The sequence below is a fragment of the Balaenoptera musculus genome, chromosome 12 (assembly GCF_009873245.2).
Source record: "Balaenoptera musculus isolate JJ_BM4_2016_0621 chromosome 12, mBalMus1.pri.v3, whole genome shotgun sequence".
Classification (NCBI taxonomy): Eukaryota; Metazoa; Chordata; class Mammalia; order Artiodactyla; family Balaenopteridae; genus Balaenoptera; species Balaenoptera musculus.
In genome coordinates, this window is record NC_045796.1 from 57,530,533 (window position 1) to 57,554,803 (window position 24,271).

The 24,271-nt window shown below is 31.4% G+C and overlaps 1 protein-coding gene across 5 annotated transcripts in view; it reads right to left on the bottom strand.

The window, feature by feature from the left end:
• The window catches only part of GRIK2 (glutamate ionotropic receptor kainate type subunit 2), a 633,079-nt gene that overhangs the window by 104,430 nt on the left and 504,378 nt on the right, over positions 1-24,271 (bottom strand). For 3 of the 5 annotated variants that reach the window (XM_036871501.1, XM_036871502.1, XM_036871505.1), the window contains exon 13: positions 2,132-2,250. In XM_036871501.1, the coding sequence (XP_036727396.1) occupies positions 2,132-2,250 (119 nt within the window). Of the gene's footprint in view, positions 1-2,131; positions 2,321-24,271 lie in introns of those variants that run through there. The other 2 variants (XM_036871504.1, XM_036871506.1) reach the window with 2 other exon arrangements.

A 24,271-nucleotide genomic window follows, 5' to 3' on the forward strand; every position in this document is an offset into this window, starting at 1 on the left:
GGAAAAAAACACAGTGGAGACATTCGACAAAAATGGCCCAATTACCACAAGTTCATATCTTACCCAAGGACTTAAACGAGTACCTCCTAGGCTTGTGAATCAGAGCCTGGTTAGGGGCTGACTGTCATGTACTCAAGGTAACGTCATGTCCAGCACTATATCCCACTAATTCCTGGGGAGCTGGGCATCAGCCAGAATAGTATGGGTTCCTCTTTCATGTATCCACCAGCAGTGAAGTAGTTATGTGGCAAAGCAAATGTATATTTGAATTTTTCATTGTTCGGATTACTTGTCATCATTTTCAGAGATATCAGATATAGTCTTATTTCTAATTGCTAGATTGTATAGATATCAAGTTCATCTCACCAGTATACATATTCAAAAGTCTCCAAATATTTTATAAAATATAAGTAAAAAAGAATATTTTATTTTCCAAAGTGGTAGGAAAAATCACTTAAAAATCTTTATTATGGTCAGATCTTTATTATGAGAATAATTTGTTCCAGGCTATTAAGGTTAATTATTAGCCGGTGACTAGCAATTTGCCTGGGGGAATGGCATAACCCAGTGCTACTTATAAAAGATGCTTGTCTCATAGGATAGATTTTTATTCACTTCTAAAATTTTAAAAGAACTCCAATATTATCTTCCAACTGTAAATAAATCTAAGAAAAAAAACCCAAAACAACACTGGACCCAAAGTGTAGGAAAGGGCAAATACAACTACTGATTATTCATTTTATTTAGAAAGAGATGCCACAAAATTAGATTAGTTCATGTAAGAGTTCTCTGAATTTTCAAGTTTTAGGTTTAAATACCTATAAAGCTATATATATGGATACTTATATTTTTAAAAGGAAAAATTATCTCAACTCAGTAGGATTGCTTGCAAAATGTATTTGTTAAATTAATTTTTTTCCTTTTAACATGAAATTATTTATTTTCACTTTAGGAAGTAGTTTATAAATGAAACAGTAATGAATTAATGGATTTATGCATAATATTAAACATGCAAAAGCAAAGTACCTTTTTTATAAACAACATTTTATAACTTAACAATAAATTTTCTCTTCTTCAGATCTGTAATGCAATTACCAAATGAATTTCTTCAAAGTGGATAATAAATACACTTCTAAAATTTAAGGTAAACCTTTATGATAGGTGTGGTAACTCTTACAAAGAAATATGGTTTTTTTCCTTAATCCGGTCATGGTCAGTTGTTCAAATTTTGGGCATTTTGTTTTATTTACTAAATTTTAAAACTTAAAAATATTACATTTTTAAATGCATAAAATAGTCTTCGGTCTTGGCTAATGAAATCTTTTATATTGAGTAGTAGGTCTGACATTAATTTATATAAATATTAAAAGATTAATAAAAGAAATCGCAGCAGCAAAAACAAAAATAAATTCAGCTTGGGAGAACTGAGAGTAAAATAATGAATTCATAGTTATATATATACCATTAAGACATATTGCATGTATTATGTCATTTTCTGAGAAATGTAGTTTTTACTTTTACCGTTCATATTATAAATTTTAAATAATTGTGAAAGAGTATTTTTGCATGCACTTCTGAGCATGCAATACTTTACATTCTTATATACTATCAGATGCAGCTAATATTTTACTTGAAAAGGTAACTCTAAATGGTTAAATATTTTATTTTTGCAAATTAATATGCAGTAGATTTACTAATCATGCAATACAAAGGCATCTAGTCATCAAGAATTGATATGAAAGGGAATTTTTTACATCAAAATGAGACAGGAAACAGGAGCAGTACACTGTATTCTTGTCTCAAGGAGATGCAATCTTAATAGTACTTTAAATGCAGCTTCTAGCTAATGGATCAGGTTAGCTTGGTTATCTATGAGATAATGTATCTACTGTGGGTTAAGAAAAAGTTAGATGAGTATACTGTATGTGCAATTGCAAAAGCTAATTATTTTCTCAGAATCTCTCTTGGATGGGATTTGAGAACGCCTAAATGCATTAGGTAGATGGAGAAGCTGGATTATGGTTACATGCAGAGAGGCACCCATGCAAGCGACTTGTGCCAGCAAGAACTGTCACACCCAGCAAAGAGTGGGACATGGTGCCCAAGGGAAATAGCAGGCTGAATCGTATACCTTGCTGCATGAGAGCTCCAACTCCAAACCAGAAACTATTTAGCAAGGTAAAATTGTTTTCCACCACGTCTGAGTCAGGGTTGCAAGGGTGTGGGTTATACCACTCATAGGGACTAAACCTGTGGTAATTGACAGAAGAAAAGAATATGTTTAAATGGCAGTGAGAAGACATTCTATCCAACATTTTTGCTGCAAAAGAAACAGAAAGACAGGTAAGATTAAGTAGAAACCAGAAATAAGCATTTTTATAGTACAATTTCATATGCATGACAGCAAGTTGTAGGTTTTAATGATCCCTGTCCTTATCAGCTAATTACCATGCTAAGATGATAAACAGCATTTCTTTACCATATATGACTTATGAGAGGAAAATCTGTATATCAGTAAACCAAGAACATTTTTTAAGATATAGGCTTTTCACATGCAGGATTAAAAAAATTTGTTTTAAAGACTAGAAAATCATTAAAAAAGAAAACAAACTTAGGTATGAAATAAACATTTTTAAAACTGTGGAAAAATTGTTAAAGACAGAAGAAATGATACAAAATCACCCCAAGAATTTTTTGTGATATAACAGCAACTGCCAAAGTGACAGAGATTAAATGATCAGTGAATAATTATACCTCTAAGAAAACAGTACGATGGATTTATTTCTTTATGTGTAACAAACTCATATCTAAATAGAAAACCGAATCAGAATGAACTGCATTCTGATAACATGCTTCTGACATCATTATAGGTTTCAGAGGGAATGGCGATATGCAGGCTATCAAAGCAGTGTTAGAAGCAGGAATGCATATTGAGACTGATTGGTTTCCACTTATTATTTGGTTTCAAACCTACAATTAATTTGAATCACTGTTTTAAGACAAAGAAAACCAATCTAATTTTTGAGGCCAGTTATAGATGGTTTTAGAAATATTAATAACATCTCTCAAATAATTCAAACTGAGGACTTTTTAAATTGTCAAGTGTACACACAAATTAATTTATTCTAATTATAATCCAGATATATGTTTCAGTTAATGGTACTATCAAAAAATATCACTGCCATAATTAAAAATGTTTAGTCTAATTACTAAACTAACAAAATATTTTCCCTAATATCTCAAATTTTAAAGCCACTCTTTTATAAACCAAATTAGTGTGTGTGCCCTTTATGAAAGCATTAAAAAATCTTGCATTCAATCAAAGTTATTTGAATAATGTATCTGTCACTTCAGAAAGCCCAATTTTCTTCACAATAATCTTTCTGACATATTAAAATTCTGAAGATCAAACAAACCATTTTCATCTTTCTACTGCAATTTTTAGAACACCCTTGTTTTAATACCCTACCCTTGACAAACAAAGGAATGTTTTGTTTGGTTCTCTAAGTTAAACTGACACACTGAACAGAAAGGTTGATTGGATAGTAATTAAACATTCTGATATGATTTGTTATGTCTGACTGAAGTAGAACTAGCTTTGGTTTTAGCATTTCATTTTTATTTAAATCCCTTATTACTTTTACCCTAATGCAAATAGTTATATACATTTTAAAAAGTATTTCGAAGTATTAGAATGTTGGTCATCAATCTTTACCCAAGACTGTCTTTAAAAATATTACCATTTTCAATTAACTATCTAAACAATTCATTGATCATCAGAAGCAATGTGATCTAGTGGTCAGATCACAGGCTCTGCAGCTGGACCATGCAGCTCCATGCCCTTGGACAAGTTATATAAACTCTGTTTTTAAACAATAAATATTTTAAAATGTGACTTTGCCTATAGTTACATATTCAGACTCTTATTTTGATTCCTTGATAATTAAACTGTTCTTTTCCCACTCTTGAGAGTATATCAGCTATAAACACAAAGCTGGTCTGTAAGAGCTGGAATTAGTGTTTGTACATCATAAATCCTAGAAACATAACTACAGATATTGAGAAGGTATAATTTGGCTGATCAAGATCACTCGTTTTCACATAGAATTCCATGAGCCTTTGAGTTTTATACAGGTGCTTCAAGGGATTCCATGAAATGAGGGGAGGGAGATGTAGTGATAGGGGTTGGGGAGGTGGAAGTATAAATATGCAGGATTCTGCCCTCCTTTTCCATATATGTATGTATTTATACATGTACATATAAAAATATACATATATTTTTTTAATTCTGGGAAGGTAGGAAAGGCAGGAAGGAATGAAGGAAAAAAGGAAGGAAGGGAGGAAGGAAGGAAGGAAGGAACGGGAAAATGGAGGGAAATAAGGAGGAAGAATCTGGAAACACTGGCACTGCTTTCAAGAGACTAATATCTACTGCAGTGAGGGAGTCCTGTATAACTTAATTGAACAAAAGGAAAAAATGCATGGCAAACTAATACTGAAATTCAAATTATGTACACCTTTCACATTCTCCACTTTGTCTGCTTTTTCCTTAGAGAAGATTTCCAGTGTACCCAAAAGAGGCAGAACTAGCCAACAAACATGTTATTTAACTTGAATTTGCTCTTCATGGTGACACTCAGAAAACTTTTCTTCTCTCTCCATTTGATTCATTAACATCCTCCTAATCGTGGTAAAGTGAGTTACCGCCATCCTGCACTCACCCCACACACATACTGCACTGGCTTTGTACTGCTTTGCCCTTTGTCTGCTTTATCTCCCTCACGTTTAAGTCAACACAGCTCTGATTCTAGTTTCATTCTCTGGTTTTTTTCTAAATGGAATGACCTCTCCCCTCTAAGATTAACTGCTATATTAACTCTATCCTTTCTATTTCCAACAGATCTTGCTTCAGTATCTATCCCTTCCTTCCAATTCTTCAGATTTACCACATTTAAAAATTCTATTGGCCTCCATGTTTTTTCTGCCCATAAAAAAAAATTTCAGTCATTTCAAATCTATATATTTCACCCTAATCACTCTCTAGACCTTAAGTGAATTTCCAATGGCCTGACAGTAGACTTTTTGATATTAATATGTCCAATATGAACTCATAATCTTTCTTCCTAATGCTGCCCTTTTATTGTCTTCTCCATTTCTGTCAATAGCATCACCCGCTGGCATTCCCTAACAACAACTGCAAAGGTCCTGCCCCTAGTCCTTGGTTCACTTATCCTGAATACTTTAGAGTCAACTTCAGTTCTTTTACATTCCTTTTCTCCACAACACTGACGTCCAAACAGTTGTCAATTTATATCAGTCTACCTACAGAAAGACTCTTTCAGTTCCTCCCCTCCTCCTTCCCTGTTTATTTCCATTGGCATTAATGCCAGTTCAGGTTGCCATATCCTGTAGCAGTAGTCTCCCAGCTGGTCTTTCCCCTTTTTATTCCAAATTTATAAGCTCCAAGTACTGCTTCCCAGTTAATTTTCATGTAGACTAATTTCCAAAATGATACAACTCTATTAAAAACAAATCTTCAATCATGTCTACAGGCTACCTACAAACTTTTAAGCATGGAATTTGAGATCCTCTGCGTTGTGCTCCAAAATACCATTCCAGGATTATGTTCCACTGCTTTTTCTCCTACTCACCAGGCTCTGGCCACTTTCCCCCCAAATCCTATATTGATTCTTATGCATTTCTTTGCTCATCTTGTCCTTTAACCTGTAATTCTCTACTCTCTACTCCTCTCCACTATTCAAATTCTACACCCACCCTTCAATTCCAACTGAATTCCAATACTATCATCTAGTTGTAGTTTTCCTGATCTTTTCTTGGAGTAAATATCTAAGGTAGAGACCAGTGACTAGCCCTCAGTATTCATTATCTTGCCTGAGTTTTACTAGGAACATTGCTGCCCAGCTAATAAAACTATACTTTCCTTCTTCCCTTGAATGCAACTAAATTTGAACCTCTGCAATATGAACAGAAGTGATGTGTATAACTTCTGAGAATTCTCTTTAAGGATATTTGCCCTGTACTCTCTTTTCCTTCTCCATCTTTTAGGAAATGGTGATGACTACAGACTATTAGAAGCCCCATGTTGAGGATGACAGAGGTGCCCCACCATCCTTGGACTGCACTCCTATAGACTATGGAGTTAAGAGGAATAAATGCTTTCTGATTCAAGGCACTGTATTTTTACCTGTCTTTGTTAGAGAGCCTTAATCAGTCAGTACTTGAATGACTCAGGTGTCCCTCTCTTTTTTACATGTCTATAGCACTAAGAGCTTCAGGTCATACCTATGATAGCCCGGCTTCCTCATTATAAATTAATGCACCTATCTTCCCTCTTCTATCAATTGTAAATGTGTACATGCAAATACAGTTTCTGATTTATCATGTGTCTCCTACAAATTTTCTAGCATGAGGTTTTAAACCTAGTGGGCATCTAACGCATATTTGAGTTATTCTGATGCTCTTTTTGCCTATCCTCTCGCTCTTTTTCAATTTCTGGCCAAACATCTAAAATGATAATCCTCCTATTTCTCTACACCTAATACCTCCTTAACCCTAAGCTTCCATCTCTGTAAAAGTCTTTTTTGAATCCATTGTCTTTTTTCCTTAAGACTATCACTTAATCATTTTGCAGCTTCTACTAAAATTCTTACTGAACACCAGCCCTTTGATATCTTCTCTTTTAACTTCTGTGATATGTGCTCCTGATTATTTGCTCTCTGCCCCACTAACAGGAGATCCCTTTTGGCTAAATCTTGGCTCTCAGATCTTTCCTCCCTCTTTAATGACCTAACACACTCATGGCTTTAACTCCTGTGCTGATAATTAGAAAACCCTCTTAATTTATAGCCATATTTTCACTCAAAGTATTTCCATTCATCTTTGTATATTCCTACTGAGGCAGCTCACCATTACCTCATGCATAAAATTATTAAAACTAAACCCAACAACTTCTTCCATACTAGCTCTCTTTAACAATTTTTTCCATTCTAAAATGATATAGCACTTCTCTGAGTTCTTGAGGCTTAAATCTTCTTTTAATCTCCTTCCTTAAATACAAACAAATGTGATATGCTTAAGCCATATCAACTTTTTTTTTATAATGCCTCTTTGTTTTATCCCATCCACGCACTTTCATTTCAGTTCTGAATTGTGGATTTTAGAACTCAATTTTTACTTGCTTCCCGTTTTCTCTATTTTGTTTTGCAAATTATCTTCACATTAAGTTTTGTACCATGAACTCGCCTTCTCTAGAACCGATCAATTCTATTAGCTACTGAATCAGGTTTAACAACATTCTATGCCTCTGAATTTCAACGTTCTATATAATATGACTCAATGTTTTTAACCTTATTCAAACTATTCTGTAGACTGGCCAATTGTCTCACTCTGTCTGTGTTTATGCTATTCCTACTAAGTGAAAAATCCTCTTCCTTTCCGTTGGTTCACCCGCTTCACGTTTATTCTCCTTTCTGAAATTCCATAGTGCTTACTTTCCTCCCAAAGCTTACTTTTTTCAAATCTCTATATATTACCTATTGCCTTATGCTCCACTATTGGCATTTCATGTACTAATTTTGTATTCTCAAAATTTTATGATGCCCTTTAGATAGGCTTTTTATCTTTATAATTATCATTATTAATATATTTGTCTGACTTTAGTGCCTAAAAATTACGTTAACAGAATGACTACAGGTATGAGGATTATAAAACTTGAGTTACAGCCACATGTATATTTTGTACTTGGTGACATGTTGCTAAATCTCTGAGCTGAAGGTTTATTTCTAAAGAAGAAGAAGAAAAAAACTAAGCATGAGAGATAATATATGCAAAGCATTTTGCAAACTATGCAGCGCTATACAAATGTTAGCTAAAAGCACATAATCTAAAGATTTCTTACTCTAGAGACTTATATCAGGAAAATAATCTAGGTAATATATGAAAAAATCTGCCCATTGAGGAAATACTTTTTACTGTATTATGCAAAATTTAACATTTATTTGAACATTTTCTCATAGCAGAGGCAAACTACATCTGATTTTTATATTATTACATATTATTTTGAGCCAAAGAGCTATATACTTTCACACATTTGAACACTATTTTCTTGCTGCTTCCTTAAGCTGCAGTGACCTTCCTACAAAGGAAAGGAATTTAAATTCAATCTAAGTTGATATCTTCATCATCATTATTATATCATAATAATCCTCAGCTTTCATTGGCGTCATAAATTCAAAAAAAATCTTGTTTGAAAATTTAGCCGTAGTAACTGTGATACTATGAATTTTCTGCTCTTCTTTACTCTGCTTAATTATTTAGTTGACACAGCAATTCTTCACCTCATTTTAGATATGGGGTTTAATTGGTTGTAATAGGGAAATTGAACAGCTTTCTAACGGAATTTGTCTTAAACAAAGTAGATATAACCATTTCCAAAATCAAGTATAAACAAACATTTCAGCATGAAAAATACAAAGCTTTTTAGCACTATATACTGTTTACATATTGACTATGGTTTTGTTTTTCCTTTCATGGGTATATAATTAAACTGAGGATGTAATAACAAATGATCTATTACTACTTTTCAATTTAAGTGCCAAAGTAATTTAAAAATCTAAAATTTGATATTCAAATTTTCAATATATTTTTTTATTTGTGGGGAAAATACATTATTTTAAATATTGATCCAAGGGTTTATACATTTTATTGAATAAAATATTATACAATTCTATTCTATATTTAGAGAACTTAAAATTGTCCTTCCAAATAAGAAAGGTTACATAATCCAAATTTGTTCTTTTTTTTTTTTTAAGTAATCAAGTGACAGGTGATGCTGACTGGATAGTTTAGGGGAGAAATGAGAAGCAGGTAAGTGCTACATTAAAAAAAAATCCATATACATTAAATCCCTTCACAGAATAACTATAAGCCATGTTTTCAGCCACAATTCCGGATTTTTCCAAGAATCACCATCCACTTCAGCCATGTTCAACTGTTCACTACACTTAAAGGATATAATTTAATGATACGTTTAAATGACATACTTGGTCAGAACAGGTGATCCGGCTAGGTTAGTGATAATACGGGTTATCACGGAGCCACCGGTGTGTTTGGCACTTACTTGAGAAGCAGAACATGGAAGTGGATGTTATAACTATCCCCAGCACAAAAGCAAATAGCCAGAAATGAGAATATACTTCTAGAAATTGGATCTAAATGGACTGAGAGTTACAAGGGTCACTCTATTTCTAGGAGATGAAGGTACTATTAGTTTAATTCAGGAATGCCCTAAGGAGAGTTAGCTATAAGAGCTCTCATACTTGTGCAGAAAGCAGATTAAAATTCGGGAAAGAAAGGGATGAAGCCTGCATATTCTTTTGAAATTATGCTGTTTTGAAGACATCTCTGGTGGGAGCAGACAAAATGTGGGAACTTCTGAAGTCTCTGAAAAGCAGAGTTGCCTTCTACTAAAAGAAGAGTTTAAAACAAGGCACCAAAGAACCAACTGAGTTACCCCAGATAAGACAAATTAAATAAAAACTATTCGAAATGAAATATAGAATTAGTAACAATAATATCCTTTGCATCATACTTGCCAATTATAAAAACAAATGTAGCTATGTTATCTCATTTTGAACTGCAACAAATGACCAGAGATAAGAACAATATTATTACTATTAAAAGCTGAGATTTAGATAGATCAGGGATCTGCCCAAGATCACACAGAAGGCTAGAGCAAGGAGTGCAAGCAAGTCCCTTCTATCTCATTTTGCAGTGTTCAATTGTTATCATACCCCATAAAAAAAGGAAAAGGGAATTCCTATGTTCTAATTCAGTTCCCTGTGACAGAAGAATATTATTTGTAGTTTCTATACTCTCAAGTCAATGAGGAATTGCTTGACTTTCACTAGGGACAGAAAAAGACTTTGTTTCATCACTTTTTAGCATACTTATATCTTGTACTCTGTAAAGTCAATTCTTGCACATTGAGAGCATTCAAAAAGTAAGATTTGGTTAATGCCTTGATGTAACTGGAATACAAAAAATATTCCCAAATTTTTCAGCAAAAGATCACATTTTGATTAACAAATGCATTAACTACCATCTGATTTCTATTCAGAAATATTGCAGAATGAGTGTCAGTTTTTAAATCTAACCACCATACCAAGCCTGATAATACAAATATTATAAATGTTAAAATTCAATAATATATGCATAGATATGAAATCCTTAAGGGATGTTCAAATTCACCTGAAGTTTAAACTATTTTTACAATATTATCTTTGCTCTGTATTTTGCCATCACCACCTGAATTCTAACTATTTTGCACATGGAATATAATATTGCTTCTCTAACACTGTCAGGAAAAGTTATCTCTTTGAATCCATGAAGAAATGCTAAAAGCAAGAGCCTCAGCAATTTCTGTGAACCATCACAGTATCTTTGCTGACACCAAGCATTGTAAATGGATGACCACAACAAAAGCAACAATGATTGCAATTACCAAACACGAAACACACTCATACTATGTCATAATATTGACGCTCAGTCCAGTAATCCTCCACTGTTAACAGCTCCTTTACTTTGCAGTGAAAATTGATTTGTATATTTTTTGCCTCTGAGTCCTTGTGGGATTTTTTTTTTTTAATTCAAACAGAAAGTCACAAAAATTGTAATCATCCTCATCAGTTCACTCAGTCCCATGTAATTAATTTTTTTTATCTTGATCTTTTGTTAGCATTTTTATGAATTCATCAGTTTCTATTAGAGTTCTGAAAATGCTTATTCATTCAGTTCAGCAGTATAGTCAGTTACCAGAAAAGTGTACTTGTCAGAGTCTTTTCCATGAATTCCTTGAAGATGAAACCCTTTTATAGGAACATTTTTGCAAAAAATGTTTTTTTAATTGAGCATACATTAAGTACTTCAAGAATTGGTTTCTAAGGAAAAGACTTCCATAGCTGTAATTAATTTTAGTTACCTTCCAAATCATTAATGAGCAGGATATTAGTTAGGGCTGTATTGTGCTTTCTATGCTCAGATGTAAAAGGTTTCATAATGTAAAACGATGTGGCGAGGTTTTGAAATTGGATGGAGTTAAACTATGGTTAAGAAAGAAATGAAAGGAACAAAACATTTGCAAATCATTATTACATAAACTAGGAAATAATATGAGTGTGCAATTCAGAAAGATGATTTTTAAAAAAATAAACACAATTGAACATAAGTATATTTAGTTCAATTACATATAGCTCAAGGATTAAGAATTACCTGTCATTCATACACTTATGATCCTCTGTGCAGTCGTTATTATCTGTATAACTGTAAAACTAGCCCTGTGCTCTTTTATCGGTATAGTCCTTTGCTGACTTTGAACTAACTTGAACATCTATGTATCTGAATCTCACTTAAAGCTCATCAGCTCTCCATCCTGTATTTCCAGCTGCCTACGAGAGAGTTCCACCTGGATGTATAGCCATACCTCAAACTCAGCACAACTAAAATCAAATTGGTCATCCTCCCCATACCAGACCAACCCAATGTCTATAGTCAACCAATTTTGCAAATAATCTAGGCATTTTCCAAAGATTGAGATGAGAATTCTTGAAGTCACCTGTCTTTCCTTCAGTGTCTGTATTCAGTATATCACCAAGGTTTATTGTATTTTTCTTCAAAATAATTCTTGAATTTGCCCTTTCATTCCCATTTTGCAGTCCCCTTATTACTATAATTTTAGTTTAGGCTTTTTTTTACCTCTAATCCAACAAGTCTTCCTGTCTTTTGATTCTCCCAACACTATCTCTCTTGTCCATCCTACATATGACTACCAGGCAAATCTTCCTGGACTTTAATACTGTTAATTCTTTCATCAAAAACCTACAAGAAATCAATATTGCTTTCCAATCAACTCCAACTTTTTCTGCTCAATTTTCAAAGCTTTAGAAAGCTGAGTCATCTCACCATGTTTCCTGCTAAACCCCAACAAAAATCTATTCAAATAAACCAATAAATATCTCATACATGGCATTCGTATTAACATCTCCACATTTTTGTTAATGCTTTTCCTTACAGCTGAAATATTCCATTACAGTCCAGTAATTAGTATCCTACTTATATTTTAAAGCATAATTTACTTATTCGACAATAAGCCCTTTCACAGGAGAAGATACACCATATTTATTTTAATCTCCTCCACCTGAAATGCTGTCTCCATTTTCCTCTACTTAATATAGTTTCCCTCATCTTTTAAAGTCTAATTCACTTATCTGGATAATATGCTCTTTAAAAGAAGGGAGCATGTCATTTTAATTTTGTATCTCCTAAAGCATTAGAACGATACTGGAAATAGAATAAGTGTTCAATAATAGTATCATTTTATTGAGTGTGTGTGTGTGTGCATGCATGTATATATGTAATCCTTTAGCACTTTGTTCAGTGTTACTTATGATGTGTAATTATCACCACTTTAAATGTCAGATTCTGAAGAATAAGGACTTCCATTGGGTTAGATTCAAGATGAAATAGAAGGTCAATGTAAAAAATTTAATTATCTAAAAATATTTAAAAATTAAAATGTTTAAACAAACAAATCGGTTGCAAATAATGATCACCTTTAAGTTTAAAGGATGTCTAGGTTAATCTTTAATTCAATATTTCCTAAAATAATACATTCTAAGTCAGCAGCAGATACACTAAAGCTACCCAGATCACTTTTATTACATTTACAGGAAGAGATACATTTTTTTCCCCAAACTCTTTAAAACTTTAAAGAAAATTTTATGTATATTTATAGGTGTTTCCCTCACTCAATACAGCAGGTGCTTCTCTACTTCACACTACATTAAACTAGTAACTGAAATATTTATAAGATACTGCAACAGGGTGCATAACTTTATGTATATTAACTTCTCAGAGAATCAGAAGTCATTATTCAACATCATCCTCTGCAATTCTAGAAGTATGCTACAGATTATTTAAACAAAGTTTAAGAAAATCTTAAAAATTAACTTGTCACTTTGCATCTAATTTTATCATTTCAATTTTATTATTCACAAATATTTTGCCCATCAAATATGGACAAATCCATGAAGGCTTTAAATTTTAAATATATTTCATATACATAATATATGTGTACAGATACTGTTGAACAAATAGAGAGATTAAGAAATAATTCTCAAGAAATGTTTTCCATTACTATTAGCTTTCTTATCTGTGACCATCTCTGTCTCTTATCTTTCATCCTCAGTTTCTTAATCTGTAGAGTGAGGAGGCTGCCCCTGGTCATCACTATAGCTTCTTTCAATATTAATAATCCAGAATTTCATTATTCTTTCAAAAATATGTCCATTACCTTACTGACTACCTATTTGCACCATATTTATATGAGTAATTATTCAAACAAGATAAATAGGACAGGTTTTAAATATGTACGTAAATCCTTGTAAAACTTTATAAAATAATGTAATTAAAGCACATCTCTTTCAACAGGCATATTTAAATTATGATTTAAAAACATAGCTGTATAAATTTGCCCTTGGTAAGAACTTTGAAAACTGTCATTCTCAGAGCATAATTTAATGCCGATTTGTCATTTACTACTTCCTATTGTATTTTAGAGGACTAGAAAACTGGTTTAGCTTGCAAAAATTTTTATTGTGACCAAAGTATAGTCATTTTCCTTTGTTTACTTAGTGGATATATGGATAGATACAGAACTATCTGCAGATATCAATAGATATGGAGATATATATTTATGAAATAAACAGAACTACAATAATGAAAGGTTTTTAATCAAATAAACACAGATAGAGACTCTACTGATGAAATATAATAATTAATTAGGCCTAAACACTTGACCAACATGTAAAGAGACAAATGGTTTTGGGGCTGTGGAAGGGCCCACGTTGGTAGGAATGGGGAGGTTTTAGTTAAAGCACTTTGCTGTAGCTCCAGCCTCCTGATTGGCATTAATTATTCCTTCTACCTTCCTATCTTCCTTGTATGTTCAGTGCCCCCAGGCTGGCTCTGATTTTTCCAGATATAGCTTATCCTCTCCTTTCCAGCTCATGTCTTCCTTGCTTACTATATCCCTGTCAGAAGACAAAACAGCCTTCACATTGAAATGGTAGCGACAAGAAAGCAAAAACACAAATACAGTGATTGGCTGCTTCTCTGTAAGGGACCACTACACTTACACGTGAAGTAAATCCTCTAAAGGGCAAAACAATCATTAGCCACATAGTTTCTGTGTGTGTGTGTGTCTGTGTGTCTGTGTGTGTGTTGTGTGTCTGTAGTATTTTACTATGACTCTCTTTAGTTACGGTCATCCAATCATTTTGCTAGAATGTCTACAGCATTCTTTAGCCTACTACTCCATCTTATTTGTTTTAATTTCAAGATAAATGGTAAAATCTATTATTTAAAAGGCAAGCCTGGGTAGTTACTGTAATTTTTACAAAATGAACAAAAGGAATACATCTGAAAGTCATATGATTTCAATATACAACATGCTCAAATATACAATATGATTAGAGCTATGTGCCTTACTTAAAAATACATGCTACATATTTATCACCAAAAAAACCTCACAAAATTACAAACTGCTTGACTCGATTCTAGTTGATGACACTCCATCTTTATCTGTTTAACTTCTATCTATCTCTTAACACTTTAAGGCAGGAAGAATAAATTTTGTTTGTTATGTTTTCACTTAAGGCCAAAACAAAGTAAACATTAGATTAGCTTGGATTTTGCACCTGGTTAAATTATTTTATGCTCTAATGCATGAATCACTAATATGTTTAGAGCTTTTACTTTCACTGTAAAACAGATTGCCTTTGATTCAATTAAAATTCCTTTTCATAAATATGAATAAAAAATTCCTTATTTTAAAACAAAGATAGTTAAGAATTTAGGACTAGGAGTACATAGCAACATTGATTCACAGCCACTGTGAGATTACCCGAATGCTACAAAAAATAGGGATACACTTAATGGATTTGTATGTACATGGTGGCTTAGAAAACTTAAAACACTAATGATATAACTTGTTATATAGTTTGAATATCAAGAAGTAAAATAGCATTTGGCATATTTACTTAATGTCAGAAAAGAATTATTGCCTTAGATTATTTTATTAACATTGGAACAAGCTCTAAATATGATGATATTCTATTGTTTGGACACAGGTATTTTATAAATTTGACACATATTTAGAAGGTGGATCATATTTCTAATTATTTTCACACACATAACATAACATGAACCTCATCATTAATAAATAGCTTTGTACCAGTGTTTAAAAATTTACCTGTAGCCCACCCCATCACTCAACCTACTTATTCAACAAAGCTTGCTTTCTGTTTTGGAAATTATAGTAAGCTAAACTGATTTGGAAGATCACATATGGGTTTCTACTATTAATATTTTTGTAATCTATTCAAAGTATGACCATGCAGTTATTTTAATGATTTCTTAGAATCTGCACCAGTTGTAAACAGGAAGGACAAATTCAGATTACAGACATGCTTTTCGTTTGGTCAAAACCACGCCTTAAACATTTTCTTAAATTTGAAACTAAGATTGTCCAGCCTTGTTCCCTAAAATCATTTTCTTTCAACTGTACCATCAGAAAATAACTACCTATGTCTATTTTTGTACTTAAATATTTCTTTTAGTTCTACTATATTTTATTATCTTTGCATCTTTATCAATGCAATGTTTGTTGTTAGAAATGTTATAGAAAATACAACCCTATATAATAAGATGAATTTTATGTAAAGCCAGCCTTTACTCTGTTACCACCTATCCTGTATGTGATATTTGACTTATTCTGTGGGCAAAGGAAGCAGCTTTAACTTCTCCAACTATATGCTAGAATAAAAACCTGGGGTCAGGAAGGCAAAATAGAGTACTAGTTACCTTTAACTAAGAAAGCACGTATTTAAAGAACATTTTATATTTTAAAAGGTCCATAAATGATCCCAGAATTTCTGTTTTAGTCAATCAACCAATTAAACTGAAAACCATGACAGATAAATTTATAGGGAAATTGTAAAGTTGCTTTTAAAAGTTCTCTAACATTTATTCAGATTAACATAAAATACAGAAAAGTAGATGATTCAAAGACCTGCAGTTTTATGGCACAAAAGTAGAGTAGTAGACAGAAGTAGTAAACATTAATAGTAGATTAGTAACCATTTACTAAAATTTAAATCAAGTTATGAATTCTCTATGACTTTAACCTATGAAATTATTTTCATTTATATTAGTTCCTTCTATGTTAGATACAAAATTTCAGAATACAGTTAATAAGTTTAAGCAAAACTTACAATATTTTCTAAATGTACTGTTGTCTCCACCAAAGAAATTTACTAATCACTTGGATTTTAAAAATGCCATAAGAATTATACTGGTCAAGAGTCCTGAAATTACCATTTATTCACAATATTTCAACTTATTTATAATGGTTTTGAGTGCAAAGAGTGACTTTAGACTAACATATACAAGATACTTATGTATTACATTATAATCACATCTTTCTTTTGTTTTTTGATATAGAAAAATATACCACTGATAACTGTTTCTTTATTCTTTGCAAAATATTAAATTTTAAATAATTCTGTTTAATGCTCAAATTCCACAACTGCATACAATAAATGAGTTTTGTAGGATACATATGTTTTAAAAATAATTATTATATCAGAGCTTATATACTTTATAAACTTTATATTGGATTGATATTAGCTATGTGTTCTCAAAATTCTATTTCTATTTTAACCAGTATTTTTTCTGTCACTGCTTCTTATATTGTATTTATATAATTAAGAGTTGTTTTATCATGCAATTAAGAATTGTTTTTAACTTCTGGTCAGTGATAGTGAATATATATATGCATATGCATGCATATATGTATGTATATGAGTAAAACATATTTTATATATTTCCAAAAGATGCATTTTTCTTCTGCATTTTTATTCATTTAAATATATTTACTTATTCTAAGCCAATAAAATAGGAAATATGCTCATGAAAGAAGGCCAAGTAGTCCATCTGTGTCTGTTCATTTATCTGAGCTATCAGTTCTTTAATTTCTCAAAATATTTTGTATCTCAAGCTCGACTATCTGTTTCGTCAAATAGACTGTTCCAACTTCTTCCAGCAGTAAATACCTTTTTTTTCTAAATCCCAAGTGAACTTGTTTAAAAAAAAACTATCTTCCTCCCTCAGCAACCAAAAATTCTCCATTCACTCTGAAATCATCTTAGTATATGGTTTTTCATTTAATCAAACTTGAAAAATAAAAGTTCTACCTTTTTATTTCTGAAATAGTTTAAGTATAGTCACTGGCAGGTAATCTCAAATAAATATATATTAGAAATTATGAATGGGAAATACATAAGGAAATATATTATTCATATTGTGATTTATATGGCTAATACTTATTGATAAATTGATGGATGTAGAAAGAGACAGAGAGGTTTGATAGATCAAGGTGGAAATAACTTTCAGACAATGAAAAGATCATTGAACAACAACAAAAAATCAGGGTGTATTATTATTTAGAACCTAATCTGAATTTACATAATTTCAATCTTGTTATAAACTATGACCATAGACTTAATATTAGGATACACACCATCTTATGATCATAAAGTAAATAAACAATATATTTTCATTGATTCTAAAAAACAAATGAACAATACTTGGTCTAAATCTGAGAAAGTGTAGCTGCCATTTATGAAGCTTTTATCTAACAGCATATTTTATTTGAAATAGGCTGAGACCTAATATTTTCCATTAACTATAAATGAGAGTGTGTAAGAGGAGCTAGAAGACTGCAAAAAAAGATTAAATGAGTAAATGTCTTGCAGGATGGATCATATAATCCTTTATAATTGCATTCATTTTAAGATGAGCCATTCAAAATTGCTACCTGTCCAACCTGCATAAGATGAGCAAACTAGAAGCATGTAGATAAAGATTGCTCGTTGCCCCTAGGCAGGCCATTTTAATATCACTATAGCTGAGTTTTAGACACTCTAGGCTCACATGTCAGCTGAATTCACTACTTATTTTCTGGCTTTTTGCACTTATGGTACTTGTATTCCATATAGAAATAGAACATTAATAATTATCATTTGATGTTGTCTAATATGTAAATCAGATTTAAAATACAGTGACCATTCAGCCCTGTTTATAGAGTGTGGGTCATAAGCTAGACAAATAAAATTCTGAAAAGATTATGCCCTCATAAAAAGATGTAGCTTCAAACTTATGTCGCAAATTAAAATCTACATAATTCATCTACCTAGAGAGAGCTGATCATTTATATACAAACAGCTAATTAATTTCATCCTTGTAATAAATCCAAAATAAATTATCAACTATTTGGTAAAACACTTCCTCCTTTAACACATAAAGTAATATTAATAAAACTGGAATTTATTCAAGCCACATGTTTGCACTCAAATCATAACTTCCCAGAATAAAAAAACAGAGTTTGTTTGCTAAATTTATCATTATTCCAAAATAAGTTTTTTTCCAATTATCTATTTTTTAACTTTTAATGCATGTAGGGAAGTGTTTTCCAAAATATTCAATGAGTGTCTTTCTGATAATTTAATAGCAAAACTTGATTTTCTAACAAAGTTCACAAATAAGTAATAATGAGTTGTCCCAACACCAGATTTTTAAATGGAAGGAATTTTTTTTAAATTACATAATAAAACTTAAGATTTTCACATTCATTATTTTACTTTTAAAAAGCAGTATATGAAAAATGGAAGCAATTATAAACATAATTTTTAAAACTTTAAATATTAATTAATACAAGTAATATTGTCATAAACTGCCATTTAATAGATGTGATGGAAACTTATCTTTTCATATCAGCAAAATGAGTGCTGATAATAATTCCTTGAGGATTCAGAAGCATGAATGCTCAGTCTGGTATAGGTTATTTCATTAATCTATATAGAATGTGTATGATAAAAACAAAAAATTTAAATGAACTTACACACTAAAGCAATGCTTTGCACCTTTGATTCAGCAAATTAATTGACTGCTATTAATGGAGAACATGTAATAAGAGACAAGGTAAGATTAAAAGAATAAAAATGTCCATGGCCAAAAATGTTTGGAAACTGCTGAGTTAAGCTAACATAATCTGATTTTTTTTTATTGCAAGTCTTTTCAGAGCCTTTAATTTATTAATAGTGAATCTCTAAGAGGATCTGGTACATAGTTGTCCTGACCTTATTTGATCATAGTACTCGCTTGGGTTCATTTTTTTCCTTCTAGAAGCAGCTTAGCATCTAATATTTTGTATTATATCTTATAATATGGTATAATTCATTTATATAGTGTGTATGAAGCCTACACATTTTTATTAAGCTCCAACTTCTTCATTGCTTTAGAAAAGTTGGGGAAAGCATTGATGTGGTATAATATTCCATATCAAGAATAAACCAGAGTTACTTTCTACAGGATTGAAAATTTATATTTTTATAGCATCATTTAAGATATTAGGGTAACAATTCATGCTTCTTACACAAAGCTAATTTTGTAAATTCTTGTCTCAAGAATATAGGCCAGGACCAGAAAGAAAATACAGACCTCTAAAATGTGAAATATTTACACTTACTTTTCATACATTTTAAAACAAGCTTCGTTAACTTGTTTTAAAGAAAATGCCAGTTTAAAATAATAAAACAGGAGGGAAGTAGTCAGGCTGCTTAGAGGCAAACACCCTGATAACAGATGAGAAAGAGAAAGAAAACTTCAGAATTTGAAACTTGAAATAAGAAATTTGAGAGAATTTCATGTGTGACCAAATGATGCTTCGCAATTTAATAATCCTTGTGGCAGACACAGTCAATTAATTACATACCCAATAACATCTTTCTTACTTACAAAAGAACCGAGGTGGCAGTATACCCAGATAAAAGAAATTCACATATGCAGGTTCTTTTGCAGGCAGGAATATCCAACTAAAATAATTCTAGCCAATAAAATGGAGACAGAGGAATCATTTCCTTTCTGAATTAAAGGGCAATGTCTTTTGTCTTTTGCCTTTTTTTTCCTACTGTCTTCCTGCCTGGGACACAAATATGATGCCTGATGTTGCCGTGGCCATCTTGCAATCATGAGGATAAAAGCTTCAGTCTAAAAATAGTGTAGCACAGAGATAGAAGGTACCAAGTTCCTTGATACCACCTTCAGCAGCTGTTTCAATCTTGCCCTGCTTAAGGCTCCATTAGAACAATAATCCCCCTATTTATTTTCATAACTGTTTCATCAGATTTCCTATTAACCACATGTGAAACTATTCCTATTAACATAGGTTGAACCTATTACTAAACTTTCAGAGGACATTATTGATGTTTATAATATTGTTACTGAATAATCTTAGAAAATTTATTCTTTTAGAATTTTTGATTAAAAATTATAAGCAAGGAAGACCATTTCATGATTAAACATTCTCCATGTAAAGAGTTAAAGTTTCCTTATATGATGATAAAATCACAATAATTCAGAAAACATCAGCATTCACAATAACATTCCATGAGATTGTCATATAGCTAATGTTTTCCTCAGTGTATTTTCTCTTTTTAGTTATTTTAATATGCAGTTGACTTCAAGAAATTATGCACATTGTTTAGATATCAAATTATTTTCATCAGTGGAAGGATAAATTGGTATTGACTTTAAGTTTAGAATTACTGCAAAGGTTCTAATTGTATTAATAAAAACCCAACCCTTAACTTTTGCTTTTACAGCTTTATAACCTTGATGCTATCGTCCATATATCTTTCTGATGCACCTTGCATATCTGTATAAGCACATTCCACCTGGACAACCTGCTATTCACTTTTATGACCTATACTTTTCCCATCATTTGAACATGGTATATACTAGCAGTATGCTGGAGCCAACTCATAATGGCTTGTGAGAACCAAATTTACACCTATGTCCCAACTCCATGCTCAGTGAGACTCCATTGGTAGCTTGATATTAGTCATAGTGGTAGTATTTAATACCATGAAAATTGGCAATTACCACAAATCAAAGCCTCTCTCATTGTCATAGTCAGTTATCAAACAATTACTATCACACCACTGAACAATACACATCATTCATGTTAAAATTCTATGCCTTACATTGCCCATTAATTAACCGTGGTACTGTTTAATTGGTAGCTTTAATACCAGAAAGTCACCAGATTTACATAGAGTGAAGCACAAGGATTATCTGTACATGAATGCTACAATAATATGCTATTGAACATATTATTTAGTAGATCTAAATGGATTGGGAGGGCTTAATGAGATGGTAACAATGATCAGTTCCAGTGATTTGTAATTTATTCATGACAAATTTAAATTGTGAAATGGTGATCAATTTTTATTTAAAAATAGAATCTTGAGAAAAACTAAATACCACTATCAGCTACAAATGGTTAACTAGAAACAATGTCTTCAAAAGGTAGGACTTCCTACTGATTCCCGTTAAAATTTATATTTGATGTAGGAAATTAACTTCAACAATAGGCTGATTTCAAATTCTTGTGACCTACTCTTAAGAAATATTTTTTTAAATAAAATTAAGTCTTAATGGTATACTACAATTTATTTAAGTTTTAAACTAGCTCAGATTGTTTTTATTGAATGGAATAAAAAAGTCCTTATTATAATCTTCTCTGGGTTATTTTAAGATTTCTGAAGGAAAGGCATTATTTTGGTTGCCATAAAATCCAGACTTAATTTTACAAATGTAAAATAAAAAATATACATTTCTACACTTAAAGCTGGAATCTATTTTTTATACTATACAATGGCTTTTCTGCAGTCTCATTAAATAGTTGCTAATACCATTTTTTAAAAAACACTCAATTGTCCAATCAAATTAAATTAAGAGTGGTTTTAAATTGAGAATAAAAAGGAAAATGTCCAACATATCAACATTGCATCAGACAGTATGTCCTATCAATAATTTCTTACCAATATAGCTATTTGTTTGCATGTGAAGTAACAAATATTAAAAAGTAGTTATTTTTAAATCAATATGAGCATAATTTACATTTGAAAGAATTCTCTCTTAGACTTACAGATCAGGAGCAAGTGTTTAGCTTGCAACACACTTGCTAAGGATTTTAAAAGCAGTAAGTCCAGTATTAAAAGGCTCAAGGAAGACTGTTCTCAGATCAGTCAGGTGGTCATGTGGTTTCTAATACTGGAAAATGAAACAGACTATGCTTTTTTAAAAAATGGACACACCGTCAGTAAATGAGGTTATCAACAAGAACTAACAAGAACTTGAAGCTAGCATTGGAAAGGTAGCATTTGATTTTCTAAGCATCATTTGGACATTTAAATTGATTTAGCTAATATGCAAATATCTGGATTATACAAAAATAGCAAATAAACTACCATAAACATGCAAGGCTCATAAGGCTTTTTTTCCTCATTGAATTTTTTATTTTAATAAAGTTTCACAAGGGTTAATGACTTGTGGGCTTTCTTTTCTTCAGGTAAATATCTTTTGAAATTATACTCTATTGTACCAACTATATCAATAAAATATTTTAAAATTAAGTGTATGCACCATATATGCAGTTTAGTATCTAAAACAAGTGAAGTATGTTTGGAAAGCATTCACTATTTTTGTTTGCAGCTCAAATATCTGAATTAAGAAATATCAACATAAATATTTTAAATTTTTGGCAAAAGGAAGACTTAAAACATTATAAAATAATGTTTATAAAATATAAAAGCATATTATAAATTATATTATAAAAATATCTTCCTAATAAAAAATTTTGAAGCCCTAATTGAAAATTGAAGTAGTAATATGAAATTTTTGAAATCAACATATGTTTCTCTGAATGTAACTTGTTTTTGCATCTCCTTCCACAAGCAAAATTTTCACTATTTTCAATTTTTTTTTGGTAAAATCACCTTAGTAATATCAGTTTCCAAAACATATCTTCAGTCAGTCTAGTGAATTGCTAAACTTATATTTAACACACCTCCCAGCACCCCCATTTTCAGTACCAATAATAGTAAGGGAAGCAGGGAAACACTTACCTAATTTTATTATGTTAAAATAATATTCAGGTGCATATTCTGAACCAACTTAGATGACAGTTGTAGCCCTATTCTGTTTATAAATTTTATCATGCCAGTAACATTCAAAACCTACAATTTCACCTTTGCTTCAAATATCAAGTCCATTAATTTAATGGGGAAATCTAGTCTAAAGTCATTCACCTCATTTTGTCATCTCAGGAGTAGTCAGACAGGGCACGTGACCATGGGTAATGTTTTAAAATAATTAATTTAGGGTTAAACATCTCTTGTAAAGAATAGCAGGAAACTAAGTTATATCCAGGCCGGGGGTGGAAGGGGAGTGGTAATGACCTTTTATATTTGTTATAAAGTATTGAAACTAAAATTCTGTTTCAATTCAAGGTACGTTAGATAAAATAGAAAGAATTACCATAGTTTTAAAATGCAGATGTGTATTAATAAGGTTTTTTTTTGGTCATAAAAGTTGTCAGGTTAGTTTCTGGGCTTCCAAACAAAATTTCAAAACTAGGTATAAAATCAACATATTTCTAACAGAGATAACATCACATTTTTACGGTGTCCCTTAGTATGCATGGTTAAGTAAAAATATTTAAAACTATAGGTGTTGAAAACCAACAGAATACTTTGTATTGTCATTTGTTTTACTAATCCTATTTATATATAAAATAGATGCTTTCAAGCTCTTTCCATCCAAATATCATATTGAAATTTCTATTGCTATTTAGAGAGCAATGATATTTTGTCCTAAAAAATATGTACATATATATACCCAACAGGATTGATATGAAAACAATTTAACTTGAATGATGTAATTATGTAATGGAATGTAAAAAATTATAGCAATTAAGGTGTTGTGACATGCTGTAATGAATGAAGTTACACTGGTTGATGACACTATATCTCCTACTCATTAATTATTTGGATAGAGTGCATTATGTTACATAGCATGAAGAAATAAAGTCATAAATTACCACTAAAAATTACATCCATACATTTTCATTTAATATTGGTATTTCTCCCACATCCATAAGTTATTTTAAAAAATCAAAACAATATCAATAGCATCTTTAGTTTCCAGAAAATCTCACAATGTGGTTCAATTCTTTTACTATATACAGCTAGTAATTTTCAGGGGAAGAAAGTTAGCATTTCTAGAGAGTAAG